The sequence below is a fragment of the Heterocephalus glaber genome, unplaced genomic scaffold, assembly GCF_053883595.1.
Source record: "Heterocephalus glaber isolate CG9 unplaced genomic scaffold, H.glaber_assembly_v1.0 deba00001465, whole genome shotgun sequence".
Taxonomy (NCBI): Eukaryota; Metazoa; Chordata; class Mammalia; order Rodentia; family Bathyergidae; genus Heterocephalus; species Heterocephalus glaber.
The window spans coordinates 30,977,504-30,992,108 of NW_028258312.1; the positions used below are offsets into that span (position 1 = coordinate 30,977,504).

General features: G+C 45.4%; 1 protein-coding gene across 5 annotated transcripts in view; it reads right to left on the reverse strand.

The window, feature by feature from the left end:
* Positions 1-14,605, reverse strand: part of Rasgrf2 (Ras protein specific guanine nucleotide releasing factor 2) — a 182,165-nt gene that overhangs the window by 105,395 nt on the left and 62,165 nt on the right. For all 5 annotated transcript variants that reach the window (XM_087180737.1, XM_087180738.1, XM_087180741.1 and 2 more), the window contains 5 exons: positions 11,732-11,879; positions 9,726-9,815; positions 4,214-4,467; positions 1,674-1,753; positions 1,298-1,491 (listed from right to left, as the gene is read on the reverse strand). In XM_087180737.1, coding sequence (XP_087036863.1) covers positions 1,298-1,491; positions 1,674-1,753; positions 4,214-4,467; positions 9,726-9,815; positions 11,732-11,879 — 766 coding nt within the window. The remainder of the gene's footprint in view (positions 1-1,297; positions 1,492-1,673; positions 1,754-4,213; positions 4,468-9,725; positions 9,816-11,731; positions 11,880-14,605) is intronic.

Genomic DNA, 14,605 nt, shown 5'->3' on the forward strand with positions numbered 1-14,605 from the left:
CAAGAATCCAGTAGAATCACAGAAGAATGATACATCGTATAAAATGTTCCCCTGCAAATGAAACCTTAAGTTCCAATTATGTATATAGTAAAATAAAAGTCTGAAATTTTTCTTATGAAATAGTTCTTCAAAGAGCCAAAATTTCAAACAATTTAGTTCCAGGAAAAACACACTATGAAGTCGCGATGTTCTGCAGCAGTTTCCAGTACATCTCTGTGGCTAATAGACATCGCACTAAACTTCCATCGGACTTCCGGGATTTGAGGAAGGACTACAGACCTGAAGCCGATCAGGAGCCATGGGAGCGCTGCTAGGAAACAGCGAGCCAGGGTGGAGCCGCCTGGCCACCCGCCCCAAGTGTAACCTGACACACAATGGGGATTCAGGTCACCGCAGGACAATGTGGAAGCCGAGCCAGGAGCCCCATGAATTCCAGTGGGTGCAGCCACGGCTTCCAGAAGAGCAGAATCCGCACTGTGCAGAGAACAGAAGCTTCGGTGTGCGTGGCCCTGGGGCTCTCAGCGGTAAAGGCCAAAGCAGAGACAAATACAAGTGTGCGTGGACACCGATCTTGGACACCGCCCTGCCTCAGGAGGCTGCCTGACCAGGTGCCAAGGGCACCAGTGAGGCCCTGGCTTTGTCCTCAAGCAGCAAGTGTAGCTGGGACTGGGCCACCACACAGGCTTTCCCGGCAGCCACTCCAGGCCCCAGCAGCTTTTTATGCAACCAGCATTCACTGGAACATTTGCACAGAGGCCTATTTCTGTAAACCTAATATTTTTAAACACGCTGGAGGAGGAGACTCCATGAAAGAGGTCTGTGTAGAATCTTTCTATAAAGAGAAAATTGTGCTGCTTTTCCAAAACTCATTCCTGACTTATTTGCTTCAAAAATGCCTGCTTACAGGGCTGGGGAAGTGGTACAGTGGTGGAGCACTTGCCTAGCATGAGACAGACCCTGGGTTTGATCCCTAGCACTGTGAAAAAAAGAAAGAGAGAAGCAAAGGGTGGAGGGAGGGTGGGAAGGAAAAAATGAGAAAAAGAGAAAGAGAGAGAGAGGAGGAAAAGAAGGAGCGAGGGAGAGAAGGGAGGGAAGAAGGAAGAGAAAAAGGAAAGAAAGAGGAAAGGAAGAGAAGACAGTCAGAAGATGCCTGGCTTCTTACATGTACTAGACAGCACATGCGTGGCCCATCTGTCTGTCAGGCAGTGGCAGGTGAGTGTTCCTCACAAGGTGTTTGCGGATGCCCCTCTGTGGTCACAGCAGATGCCCATGACTCAGAGGCACCCCAGTGATGTACCTGAAACATGGGGTAGGTCAGGAACGTCTCCAGCATCCGCCCTTCGCAGGCAGGGTTGGTTTCATACTGCTTTAAGAGTTTGTCAAAATCTCTGTTTTGCTTGCAGTTGGCCAGCACCTGGAGGCTGTACTGGTGATTCCGCACAAATTCTTGGTAAATGTTCAGCATGGGCAGCAAGATATCAAACAGATCAGCTGGAAAGGAGAAGCACACATGGCTGTTACCCTTGGTGGAGTGACCCATGACAGGTGAGGGGGCAGAGCCCAGGCGAGGGAGGGGAGCCAGGGGCACCGGGGAAAGTCAGATGCTAAGGCCAAACTGCCAGCGTTGGCACCGGCATCAGAGCCTGAACTCCAGCTGCAAGGAATGCACTTACCTAAAATTAAAGTGGGCCAGTTCGCTATCCTGGCCTTGAGTCCTTGATGAAATATTTCATGAAGGAACATGATTGTTTCACTATAAAAAAAAAAGAAAAGTAATGCAATTTGGTCACTGCAAAGTATTTTGTCAAAGAAGTCTAGTGAGTGGTTAGAGTGCTCAAATACGTGATATGCCTCCAACTGCACAGCCAATAATACCACGGACTATGCCAGCCTCCATAAAGTGATTCCTCTTGCACACTGTCTCCAAAACCAAAGAAAAGCCTGAGGTAAGCTTCAAACTGGAGGACTAGAAGCACCACATCGCCGTTGTGTAACCCTCTTCCTCACTTCTGGGGAGTTTTCTGCTGTCAAAGTGCACCACTCAGACTGATCATCAGAAAGTTAAAGTTAGTATCACTTTTCTTTTCATAGTCGATTCTGGAAACTCAAAGAAAAGACCTCTCTTGCACTGAAATGAGTTTTGACAGAAGGAGGGAGGGGCGAAAATCCACAGCAAAAATTTTGACAGAATTGTATTATACCCACTCCTAAGATACTCAACAGAGCTATAAAAGAATCTTCTGAAAAGAATGAAGCCTACACTGACACTAAAATGAGAATTGAATTAGGGGTGTACATTTCTAAAGGGGACAAGAAGGGTAGCTACAGAAGTCAAGATCTCCTTTGGTTTCTTATTAGAATTAACCCATTGCAACAAGCCTTTAACAAATTTTTTGAATTAATGCATTAGCACAATTAAAAATAGAATTCTTTTGAGTGTAAATACCACACTTTCTTTATCTATTCATCTGCTGGTGGACATATAGACTGCTTCCAAGATTTAGCTATTATGAGTCATAGTGCATGGATCACTATAATCTGATGTCTTTAACTCTTATAGGAAGATACCTAGAAGGGGAGTAGCTGGATCAAATGTAATTTCTAGCTTTAGTTTTTTGAGGAATCTCCACTCTGATTTCCATAGTGGCTGTACTAGTTTACATTCCCACCAACTACGTAGAAGGGTTCCTTTTCCCCCCATAGCCTTGCCAGCTGTTAACAATTTATTATTGTTATTATTTGATTTCTTGACGACAGCCATTATTTCCAGGGTAAGGTGGAATCTCAGTGTTGTTTCAATTTCCATTTCTCTACTTCCTAGTGGTGTTGAACATTTCTTCATACGTTTGCTGGTCATATAAAAGAATGAATCATTTGCAGGAAAATGGATCCACCTTGAGACCATAATGTTAAATGAAATAAATCAGACACACAAGCTTAAATAGTACATGGTTTCTCTATATGGGAAACCCAAATTATAAATGAGCAAAATAAAAGATAGAAGATAATAAGTAGGGAGATAGATCTTCCTCAAATGAGAAGAGGAACAAGAGAGGGAGGGGAGAGAAAGGGAGGGGAGAGAAAGGGAGGGGAGGGAAAGGGGACAAAAAAAGAAATTAAGATGTGTCATATACATGTACCAACTCCCCACAAGGAATGTAAACATTATGTGCTGCAAACACGTACTAATAAAATAAAATAAATAAAAAATAACATTCAGAAATTTTAAAAAACAGAATTCCTCTTCTCAGTGAGATACCTTGGCTTGTTGCAAGTCAAATTCCATTAAAACAAACAAAAGAAGACATGATCACTATGTTCAAAGGGTCAATGAAATAAACTAGGCATAGCTGGAAGACTGTGATGTTTTTTCTTTTATAGAAATTTTAATTGAGTATGGTTTGTTGTTCCAGGATTCAAACCAAATCAAGTTTGTCAAGTCCTTAAATTATTCTTTCAGTCTGTACTCCCTCCTCCTTCCAGACAGAGCGGGTGATGAGCTAAAACTACATTTCTCAGACTCCCTTGCAGCTATATTCTGGACACAAGTTCAGTTCCACCAGTACACCCACCTGGCACCCACTGAAGGCAGATGTAACTACTACATTAAAAGGCAAATTGCCAGGAATCCCCTCAAAATCCTCCCTTTGCTTCAAACACACTTATCCCATTATTCTTGCCACCTTCAATCACATCTCACGCATTTCATTTATTCACTATTCATTGTCTATCTTCTTGCATCAAAATTGAATCCCATGAAGCCAGGGACTTTCTGCTTTGTTCACTAATCAATCTTCAGTCATAAGGACACTAGAAATATGTGCTCAACAATTAAGTTCAGCAAGGATTCCGAGGCCCTGTCTTAGTTTTTAGTCTTCTCAAAGTGCTCACATGCAAACTGTATGCCATGGCCCCTCAATGTCTCATTCCCCTCTGTGTCTGAGGGGGTCTTTTCCCCACACACTCACCCCACACAATCAAAAGAGGAATCTGCCACACAGCAAAGTAAACTGAGAAGAAAATGGAAAGCCAGGCTTCCGGATGGCTGCGGATGGGCACTAATGACCAAACACAATGCAATGCCAGCTTCCTCGCTGCTGACGTCAGAGCCACGGAGGCAGACTCCAGAAGCCTGACTCTTTGAGAATAAGGAAAACTCTCTTAAGAACTGCAAGTGGGTTTCACCTGACTCTGGACTCGGGCAAAGCCACACCTGTTGAGGAAAATGCTACTGACATCATCGTGGCTGATGGGCGGCTTCTTGGAGCTGGCAGCCATGCGCAGGGGCCGCAGAAAGCCGTTGACCAGCACGTGGAGCTGGTGCACGTACTCTGACTCCGCCTCCACCATGGCGAACACAATCTGGTTCCTCTTGCGCATGCTTTCGGCATGGGGCGAGCAAATGTAGTCCTGCACTATGGTCTTCCACTTCCTCCTGCATAGCCAGCCTCGCATGAAGCTCTGGACCTGCAGAACAGGGAGAATAGCAGGGACATCTGAGCCTGACTTTCTTACACTGGGCATGGTGGTGGAGGCAGGAGGATCTCAAGTGCAAACCCTGTCTGGGAAACTTAGCGATTTAGGGAGACCCAGTCTTAAAACAGAAACTAGAGAAAGGGCTGGACAGGTGGCTCAGTGCAAAGACCCTGGGCTCAATCCTCAGGACTGGGGAAAACCACAATGCACTTTCATGGAATCATCAGTGTCCACCGGTTGAGTACATCACAGCAAGCTTTCTCCAAATAGCAAGAAAAAGGGATGACTTTTAAAATAGTACTTTTTTCTCAGGTTCACAACTTTCTTCCATTCCTTAAACTCTCAGGCCTATCTATACAGACTCTAGAATATAATAACACTTCTCATTTATTAATAACAACATTTCGGAAATACAGTGAAAGATTTTTCTTAATTTGCTTTAAATTGCAGTTTTAAAAGAATGAAAATGTACCATGTTTTGTTTTTTGTAACTCGGGGTAGAACCCAGGGCCTCGTGTACGTGAGCCAAATGTGCTGTAACTGAGCCACATCCACCCCTTCGTGATTTTTAAGTCTACAATTCATGATCTTTCATGACTTATAAGTACACAAGTCAGCAGTGGTCAGCGTGTCCTGCTGCTTGGGATGAGATCACGGAGCAGCTTCTTGTTGCAAAATTCAACCTTTACAGCCAGGACCCGGCAAGCCCTGTCCCCCTCCCCTCAGTCTGTTCGCTGCCACTCTGCTCCATTCCTGTGAATGCAACTACTTCCGAGGCCTCACACAGCGCCCTGATCAGACAGGACCTGTGTCCCCAGGCTGGCTGGCTTCCCCGTCCTGTCCTGGTATCTCCTCACTTCAAGAAGGCGGTGTTCCCAGGCACACGCCGATTTCCATCTCCCAACCATCTGTCGCTGGCCAGTGAGTGGCGCCCCGTCCTAGCTCCTGTGTTAGTGCTGCACACACGCACGTGGATGCACAGATGTCTCTGCCACGCCCTCTACTCATTCCCTTGCCCATTTAGCCAGACTCAGGGTTGTTGGGTCGAAGGGCAAGGCCACTGTTAAGAGTTTGGGAACTGTTTGCCATGTCCCATTCACACTGCACCATATCCCAATTCTCCATGGCTGCCCCCAGGTGTGTGGTTTTCTGTTGTTTTTGTGACATCAGCTATCCTGACCCGTGTGCAGTTTCAGCTCACTGTGGGTTTTTTTATTTTTTATTTTGTGTTTTTTGGTACTGAGGATCGAACTCAGGACTTTGTGCTTGCCAGGCAGGTGCTGTGCCACTGAGCTACATCCCTGCTCCTCACAGTGGTTTTGATTTATTTGTGTCCCTGTCACAATCCATGATGCTGAAAACCTCTTTATTTGCTCATTGGCCATTTGTGTCTTGTCTTTGTACAGTGGTGTATTTAAATCCTTTCCCTGTCTTAAATCAGGTATCTGATTTCTTGCTATTGAATTTTTTGGCTTTTAAGTTTTAAAAATAAGTGTCAGAGATCAGCACATCCAGCCCCTCCCTTCTGTAACGAACACACCAAATTACAAGGTAAGTCACACAGCTGTAACCAGACTCCCGGTTCTTTTGCCAGCCTTCTCTTAACTGTGAAGACACTTACCCAGCCACGAGGGCAAGATACACATGAACTACTTGCCATAGTGACTATTTTGTGAAAAACATGAACTATAATTTAATATAAAAGATATTTTGCAGAAACATCATGGCTTCTAAGGCTGATCTGAATTAGCTGTGATATAAAAAATAATAGGCAAATATGAGAAACAGCACTGTGATTTAGCAATCAGCAAAGGCTGGCTGTGCATCTTTCAGGTGCCCAGGTACTTTCTGGGTGCTCAGCAGGCAGGTTTGTGTCATTATCCTTAAACCATAGGTTCCACCGCCAATCAACAGGGTGACCTTAAACTCTGATCCTGTTTCCTTATCTGTAAAATAACTGACCAAAAAAAATGAAGTCTTCTCTATGTATAAAAATTATATAATAACTAAGATTTGTCACATTAGATGTGGCAGATTCAGCAACAAAGCTGGCTGCAAATTCACTAATAATTGAAAGCTTTAATTCACTATTTCTTAGGAGCACTGTTACCCAACACTTCCTTATATTTTTAAAATTTTCTTCCATACCATTTTCCCACATGGTCTAAATGATCATGTATTTAAACATCTACCCTTCTTTTGTAATATCTAACACTTTCTTATTTGCCTTCAGATGCTGACACAATACTATCAATTTTCAACGAGGCATTAATGTTGCTGTACCTCAAACAATAAAAATTAAGGACATTTTAATTGATTCTATGGAGAAACTGCCGGGCGTGGTGGCACACACCTGAAATCCCAGCTATTCTGGGGACGCTGAGGCAGGAGAATGGAAAGTTTAAGGCCAGCCTAGGCAATTTAGCAAGACCTTGTCTCAAATGAAAAGATAAAAAGGGCTAGGGATGTAGCTTAGTGAAAAGCCCTGGGTTCAATGCCCAGTACCACAAAAAATATATATATGTGAGGAAACTATATGCATATTATTTCAGGAAATCTAATGAAAAATTTCTGTGAATTACAAGCAACTTCAAGATGTACTCTCTTGAAATGAAAAAAAAATTACATTTTGCCAAGATCAGAAGAGGCAATTAATTTGTAAATACATCACTTTCCACAGACATCATTTTGATTTGGGACGTAAAAGATGATAAAGTTAATTTCAAAACCTATTTAACAAGTTCAGAAGCACATTTAAAAATTACTTCTATTAAGAATTAAAATGGCAGAAAATTGTTTTTAAAAATACATATTTTATCATTATTCTTCCATTTAATAGAAGTGTTTTCAAAAATCAACTTAATTAAATTTTGAGTTAAAATCTTTCTGGGCAGGTATTCTCTCTGAACAATAGCAGCTGCTTCACTTATTTACTAACAGACCACCTTCTACGACAAAACTGAAAATTGAATTTTATTAATATCTTTGTTTACATCCAACTGCATACTGTTAAAAGAAAAGAAATAGCACTAATGTTGTAACACAATAACAGAAACCAGATTCAAATAAAAATTTAAAATTCTTGGGCCGGGGATTTAGCTCAGTGGTTTCGCCACTTGCTGTGTAAGTGCAAGGACCCGAGTTTGATCCCCAGTACCAAAAAAAAAAAATTGAAATTCTAAAAGAATGGTGTTATTTTGTTTTTTTATTTCTTGAAAACTGAAAATATTAACTTGGTCCTAATAATTATTTCTATTCCAAATTCTAAGCAATATTTGGTTAAAGTTTTGTTACAGTGAAAATGAAATAATTGTTTAATATAGAAAAACAGGAATAAGAAAACATTAAGATGTGAAGTTGTCTATCTAGGGAAAGTGCCTTATATATGATTCTTTCTGCATAATTTTATACAAAGCTGAGTGTCTTACATGAGACAATTAAGATCACAAAACAGAGTCTAGATCACATAAATCCAAATGCAGTGGACTAGAAGTCCCTGCATGTCCCTTGGAAAAGCTGTGCAATTATACAAGAAATAACATCAAGAATCAACAAATGGAACCGTATCAAATTAAAAAGCTTCTGCACAGCAAAGGAAACTACCAAGAGAGTGAAGAGACAGCCTATAGAATGCGAAAAAAATTCTGCCAGCTACTCCTCAGAGGACTAATACCTAGAATATATAAAGAACTCAACAAAATTAGATCCCTCAAAAATAAAAGACCCAATTAAAAAATGAGCAACTGAAATGAACAGACACTTCTCAGATGAAGTAAAAATGGCCAATAAATACATGAAAAAATTTTAACATCGCTGGCCATTACAGAAATGAAAATTAAAACAACACTGAAATTCCATCTCACTCCAGAAAGAATGGCCATCATCAAGAAATTGAACAGTAACAAATTCTGGCAAGATGACAGTGGAAAAAGAACCTTTCTACACTGCTGGTGGGAATGTAAATGCAACCACTATGGAAATCAGTAAAAAACTAAAACTAGGAATTCCATTTGACCCAACTATTTCCCTTCTAGGTTTCTTCCCAAAAGAGTTTAAAACATATTATAGCGATGCATGCATACCCATGTTTATAGCAGCATAATTCATAACAGCCAAATCCTGGAAGCAGCCTGTATGTTCATCAACAGATGAATAGATGAAGAAAATGTACTGTTTACACACAGTGGATTACTACTGTGCTATAAAGAAGAATAAATTTGAGTCATTTGTAGGCAAACGGATGCACCTTGAGATCATAATGTTAAGTGAAATAAATCAGACACACGAGCTTAAATACTGCATGGTTTCCTCTTATATGAGAATCCCAAACTATAAATAAAAAGCAAAACAAAAGATAGAGAATAGAAAGTAAGGAAACAGAGCCTTTCCAAATGGAAGGGGACCAAGGGATACAGGGAGGGGCAGGGAAGGAGGTGGAAGAAGAATTCAGATGTTTTGTGTCCATGCGCCAACCCCCCTTAAGGACAGTAATCATAGTGTACTGCAAACATATGCTAATAAAAACAAAAACTGAAAAATAAGAGAACATACACAAAAGAAAAGCTGTATGATTATAAACATCAGATGGAAAGATCTGCTGTTTGTGTGGTTGTTAAACAAGACACAATACATAACAATACAACAGGACACAACAACAACTGTTTTTCAAATGTAACTTTTTACATTCTCCCAAATAGAAGCAGCAGTCGGCAGGGTCCACAGCACTCCCAAGCCTACTGGGAATGCCGTGGTCTCAGCCGGTGCTGCTTCCTTCCTTCCCAAGGGTGGAAAGCAGGTGGCAGCTCAGAGCTCAACTGAGAGTCTCCAGGCCAGTCCCTCGAAGGGAAGCACAGAGGCTATTCCAGCTGGGATGTCAAGCAGAGGTGTCTCAGAGCAGACAGCTGGTCAACCACGGGGCCCTGACCCAGAATTCTCTAACATCCCACCTTGTGTTTGTTTTCTTTTTCTTTCCTTTTCTCTTTCTTTCTTTCCTTTCTTTCTTTCCTTTCCTTTCTGTCTTCCTTTTCTTTCTTTTTCTCTTTCTTTTCTCTCTCCTCTCTCTCTCACTTGGAAATGAACCCAGGACTTCACAGTGAGCTACATCCCCAGCTCTTTTGATTTATTATTTTTAACTTTGACACAAGGTCTTGCTAGGTTGTCTCAGCTGGCCTCAAACTTGCAAACTTCTTGCCTCAGTCTCCAGAGTGCTGGGATTGTAAGCATCCACCATCGCGCCCTGCTAATCCTACCTTTTTAATCTTCTTGATGTCCGGGTCCTCATCTTCTTGGTTGCTCTGATAAGGGCGCATCCGTTCCTTGGTTTTATTGAGAGCAATAATCTGTAACACACAATGGATCCGTTTCTGATCCGGGGAACAGTGGGGTACAGCCACAGCCACAGGAAGCTCTGCCTGCAAGTGGTCTCAGGGGACCTTCCCTTTACATGCCCTCTCTTTCTGGGTGCTAAGGTAGGGAGCACAAACTTGACCCCAGGTTCCCAACCAAAGTGCTGACAGGAGGAGCCTGGGAGAGTGTGCCCAGGGGTGGTTAGGAGGGACAGCAGCCAGGGCCTGGCCAGGACCCAGCAGGCTTCTGTGGTCTCCAAAAGCAGAGCAGCGCTCAGAGCTCTCGCCTGCATCAGCCATGGCCTTCCAGGGCACATGGCGGCCCAGGGCCTCCCAGGGCTCTGCACGGGAACCTCACCCCACTGGGGCTGGACCCACCCACCGAGGACTCCGCAGGGACAGAGACAGGACGAAGGACTGAGACAGCTGCATCTCGCTGCCCACCTCCCACTCAGCTCTTCGACCCCTGAGGGACAATTCAAGGTCAGATGGAGCTTCAACCCACTTGGTGATGACCTTCAAGGGGCACAAGAACCCAAGAGGTCCACGGAGAAGCTGTACTTCAAAGCCAGGGACACGGTCGGGCCCAAGCAGTCTGTGTCTGGCCCCCAACACCAGATACTCTGTCAGTTTCTGGCACAGAATCGGGGAAACAAAGGGAGTGGGAGATAAAGTCCGGCTCTGCCAGGTGCCCTTAGACGGCTCCCCGCTCCCTACTGGCCAGTGTGTACTGTGATCTGCACTCTGTCCACACAGAGCACAGCAGAGACAAATCAGCACAACAAGCGAGCACTGGGAAGCGTGGCTGGGGCGAGCACCCACCGGGGTGAATGCCAGCCCCACCTCTGCTGGACGAGCCCCGGCCCTTGTCTGCTGCGGCAGAGAACATGGTAATTCCACCTTAAATGACAGCGCCTGATAGAGACTGTCACAGTGGAGGCTTGCCATGCTTTCTGCTGCTGTTCCCACTGTGCAGGGTCTCAGGGTTGAGCTGGGAGTGACAATCCTAATGGTGCGGGGAGCGCAGCTGGTGACCCTAGCCCAGGGGCAAGACTGGGACAAAGCTGTGTGCTGCACTGGACACCCCAGGGAGCAGAGGTGACAGCGTGCAGAGTCTGGAAGTGTGAGGAAACGTGGACAACGTCTGATGACAGAGAAAGTGGCCACGGGTGAGGAGCCCACACAGCTCCTGTGAGTTCCAGGCCCGGCCCCTGCCTCGGGCCTGAGAAGACACTGAGGTGTCCCTGATAAACTCCAGCTGGCAGCTTCTCTGTTCCTCAGTGGCTGCTCATTTCCGTGGACCAACAGCACCACGTGGAAGGGACCCAGCCTTCTCCACACACAATGGCCCCGGCCACAGGGGCCCCGGCTCAGTGTCACGGCCACGGGCTCTGTGATCTCCCTCTCCACAGTGCAGGGCCCAAGAGGAGAGGACAGGCAGGATGGGGACACCAGAGCACCAGCCTCGGGGAAGCCCCACCGGCACCCCCGTGTGATCTGCACAGCTCCAGGGAAAGCCTGGGCCCCCTGGATGGGGACAAAGGAAAGCATCACTGGGGTCGCGTCTCGGCCTTTTCTAGTTGTCAATTTTTACTACATGGACTTGGTGACAGTCACAATTATTAATCCCAGAGTCCACCTGAAGACAGGGAAGGGCTCTAGACAGCTCTTGAATTTCTGCTCTGAAGGACAGTAAGAGCACTCCATGAAAAGTGGGCATCTCCTGGAGCGCCTCTGCCTGAGCCTGATGCACACTCCAGCTTCCGGTCTAGGTCAGGAGCCCGGCCACTCACGTTGATGGCCCAGCAGTTGAGCCTGGGATTCAAGTTTTGCCCTGAACATGACAGAGATAATTGTGGGGAGTAGATAGAAGACAGGAAACAGTGAGCAGGGATCATCACTGGAAATACCTCTGATTTAAGCCTTCCAATCTCTGTGTCCTGGTCTTCAAGTTGGTGTCGAAGTTGGTTAGCGGCGATTTTCTCCGTCTCTACGATCTGAACGAGGTGCATGTACTTCTGCATTAGCACTTCCCTCTCAATCAAGATGTCTGCATAGCTTGAGAGAAAATGACACCATCAGTCCTGAGACACTGCGCTGCAGAGCTCACATGGGGTTAGGAAAGACGCCACGTGCATCAGCGATTGGCCAGCTCTCTCCCAAATAACATTCACCTCCCACCTACGTAGGTTTCCTTCAGAGACACCAAATGGGAATCGTCCTTCGACACGTTCTTCACTAAGAATTCACTTAGCTATGCCTCTGCCCATGAGGCCATAGGTAAGCGAGAACAGTGCAAGGGGAAATATGTAAAAAGAAAGCAGGACATCTCCTTTAACAAAACATTGAGGCCTTCTGAATGGACAACTACTGGAGACCCCTGAGACGTTGCTGGAGACCTCTGCAGTAGGCTCCAGTCTCTTCCCAGTGTATGACAAAGGCCTGAGGCAAAAAAACCTAAAAGAACTAAGAGAGACAGAAAGCAGGGGCCAGGACAACCAAGGCCGGTGCAAGTGACCAAGGCTCTGGCCGATCCAAGCCACGGATTTTTATTGGTAATCAACTGGGGTAAAGGTGAGCTATGTGCAAGGGCAGAACTATGGGTGAGGATGCACAGTCATGTGGTTTCTATGGAAATTAATGTAAGCAAGGCTCGTAAAGGACAAGAGGAAGCATTCTCGAATTAGGAACAGAATAGACAAAATATATGCTTGTAATTAGAACACTGTCCTTCTAGTCAGAAGGTTTTAGTTGTGGGAACAGAATTTGGGTGCGAGCTACTCTGACCTCAGCATATAGGCTTTGGCCGGACTCACTTCTGTAAACAAGCCAATGTGGGGTTAACTCTTCACAGCCTGCACTGCTTACAGCCTGTTCTGGGCATAATCAATTCCTGTCTCCAGAAGACAACACATGGTTTCCAGTGTGCACTTCAAAATGTTTCACCGTGTACCTGTACATGAAACAGACCTGCCCCACACAGAAGGGACCCAGCAACCACAAGACAAGGCACCAGCTTGAAGGAACTGCTCTGACCAAAACCAAGCAGCAACACACACTCCAGAAGGGAGTGTAGACTCCCTAGGCCCTACCTTCAGCAGGCTGACTCGTGTCCACTGCTTTGGCAGTGTGGTAACAACAAAACTCACTCCCGGGTTTCTACTGATAAGGCAATTCTGGAGTATCTGAAATTTGCTTCCAGATCTTCTTGTACTTTTTGGAGGGTAACATGCATGCTCCTCTGTGCATAAAATCTTCCCCAAATGGTATGGTGATGGTAGTAATTAATAATTATTGTGTACTGACTGCCTAACATGTACCAAACATTGTCTTGTCCAGCCTCCCAGCACCTGGAGACACAACAGCACAGAGAAAGAATCTGGTCTTTGGAGATTCTTTACTGGACCCAGGTCACATGGCAAGTAGAGGGCAGAGCTAGGATTCCAGCTGAGGTCTGTCTGACCCAAAGTTCACATCCTTGACCTCAAGCTAGACAGGGATGGAGAACCTTTTAGAGTCTTCGATGATACCATCAGCCCACTCCAGTATGCATGCCCCTGAGCTAGACTGTCTCTCAGAGGAGAAAAGGCATAGGCCCTGGGAGTCACCTGTCTAGTGCTCTTCTCTGGGACCCGGAGTTTCAGCCCTGTATTTATACACAGAACTTACCCTCCCAACCACACTGAACAGCTACGGAGACACAGCTGGACAAGCTGAGCCAGAATCCAGAGCTCCGGCCCGGCGTGTTTCTTGGATGCAGAAGGCATGAACTTGGGACTCAGGCATGGTTCATGGTTGCCCACTAGGCCATGCCCCTGCCAAAGCAGTCAAAGTGAGTCTGTGAGGACCCAAGACTCACGGGCAGTCTGCAACAGAGCAGGATGCTGCCTGGGCTCCTGGAGGCTTTCCGCATTTGGCTCCCTCCCCAAGGGACATCTGCATGCAGCTTTTCCTGGGGCTCAGTGAGACACTGTTGTTTCCTTCGGATAAATTCTCTCTCTTTTTCTTTTGGTACTGGAGCTCAAACTCAGGACCTTGTGCTTGCGAGGCAGGTGCAGTGCTAAATCCCCGGCCTTGATAAATTCTCTTTCTAACTCAAACCAGTTTGAAATAGTTCTGTGTTCCTTACAACTTAAAAAATCTTAAGATCATTCTAAATCCCACTTTGAGCTCAGTCTCTGTAATGCCCCAGCACTTCCAGGGCACACTAACCATGCTGGAGGAGAGCGGACCAGCAGCAAGGATCCGAGTTGTGAAGAATCCCCCAAAGAGAGAAGGGCTGAGCAGATGTAAGTGAGAGGAGGGGAAGAAGAAAGAGAGCACAAACCTCATAAAAGGACACTTCGGGGAACTTTAAAGGGAGGAAATAACAGCACAAGAAAAGGAACTATTGACAATGAAATTCTGTCCTCTCTCATCAACCTATTAGAAACACACCAGATTTACTATGAATGTGTTAGACCCACACCAGGCAGCAGACCGGTGCTCCCCATTTTCTATGAAAAAGGAAAAGGCGAGTCCAGCGCAGAGCGTGAGGCTGAGTTCCCATGGCCACGTCCCACGCCACCCCCTTCCCGTCCCAGTTCCCACTGCTGCGCTAGGAAAACACCTCTGATTAAAGAATGCAAGCATTAGCAGCACCAGGAAAAAGCAAGCAGGCCACCAACACACTGGGAATTTTGTGAAATTTCATAAAGAAAAAACTAAGAAGAACTAGCTTGGTGGGAACCGCAGGAGTGGAGCTTGCTAAGATGTCCCCACCGAGAGGGCCCGAAGTGCCAGCT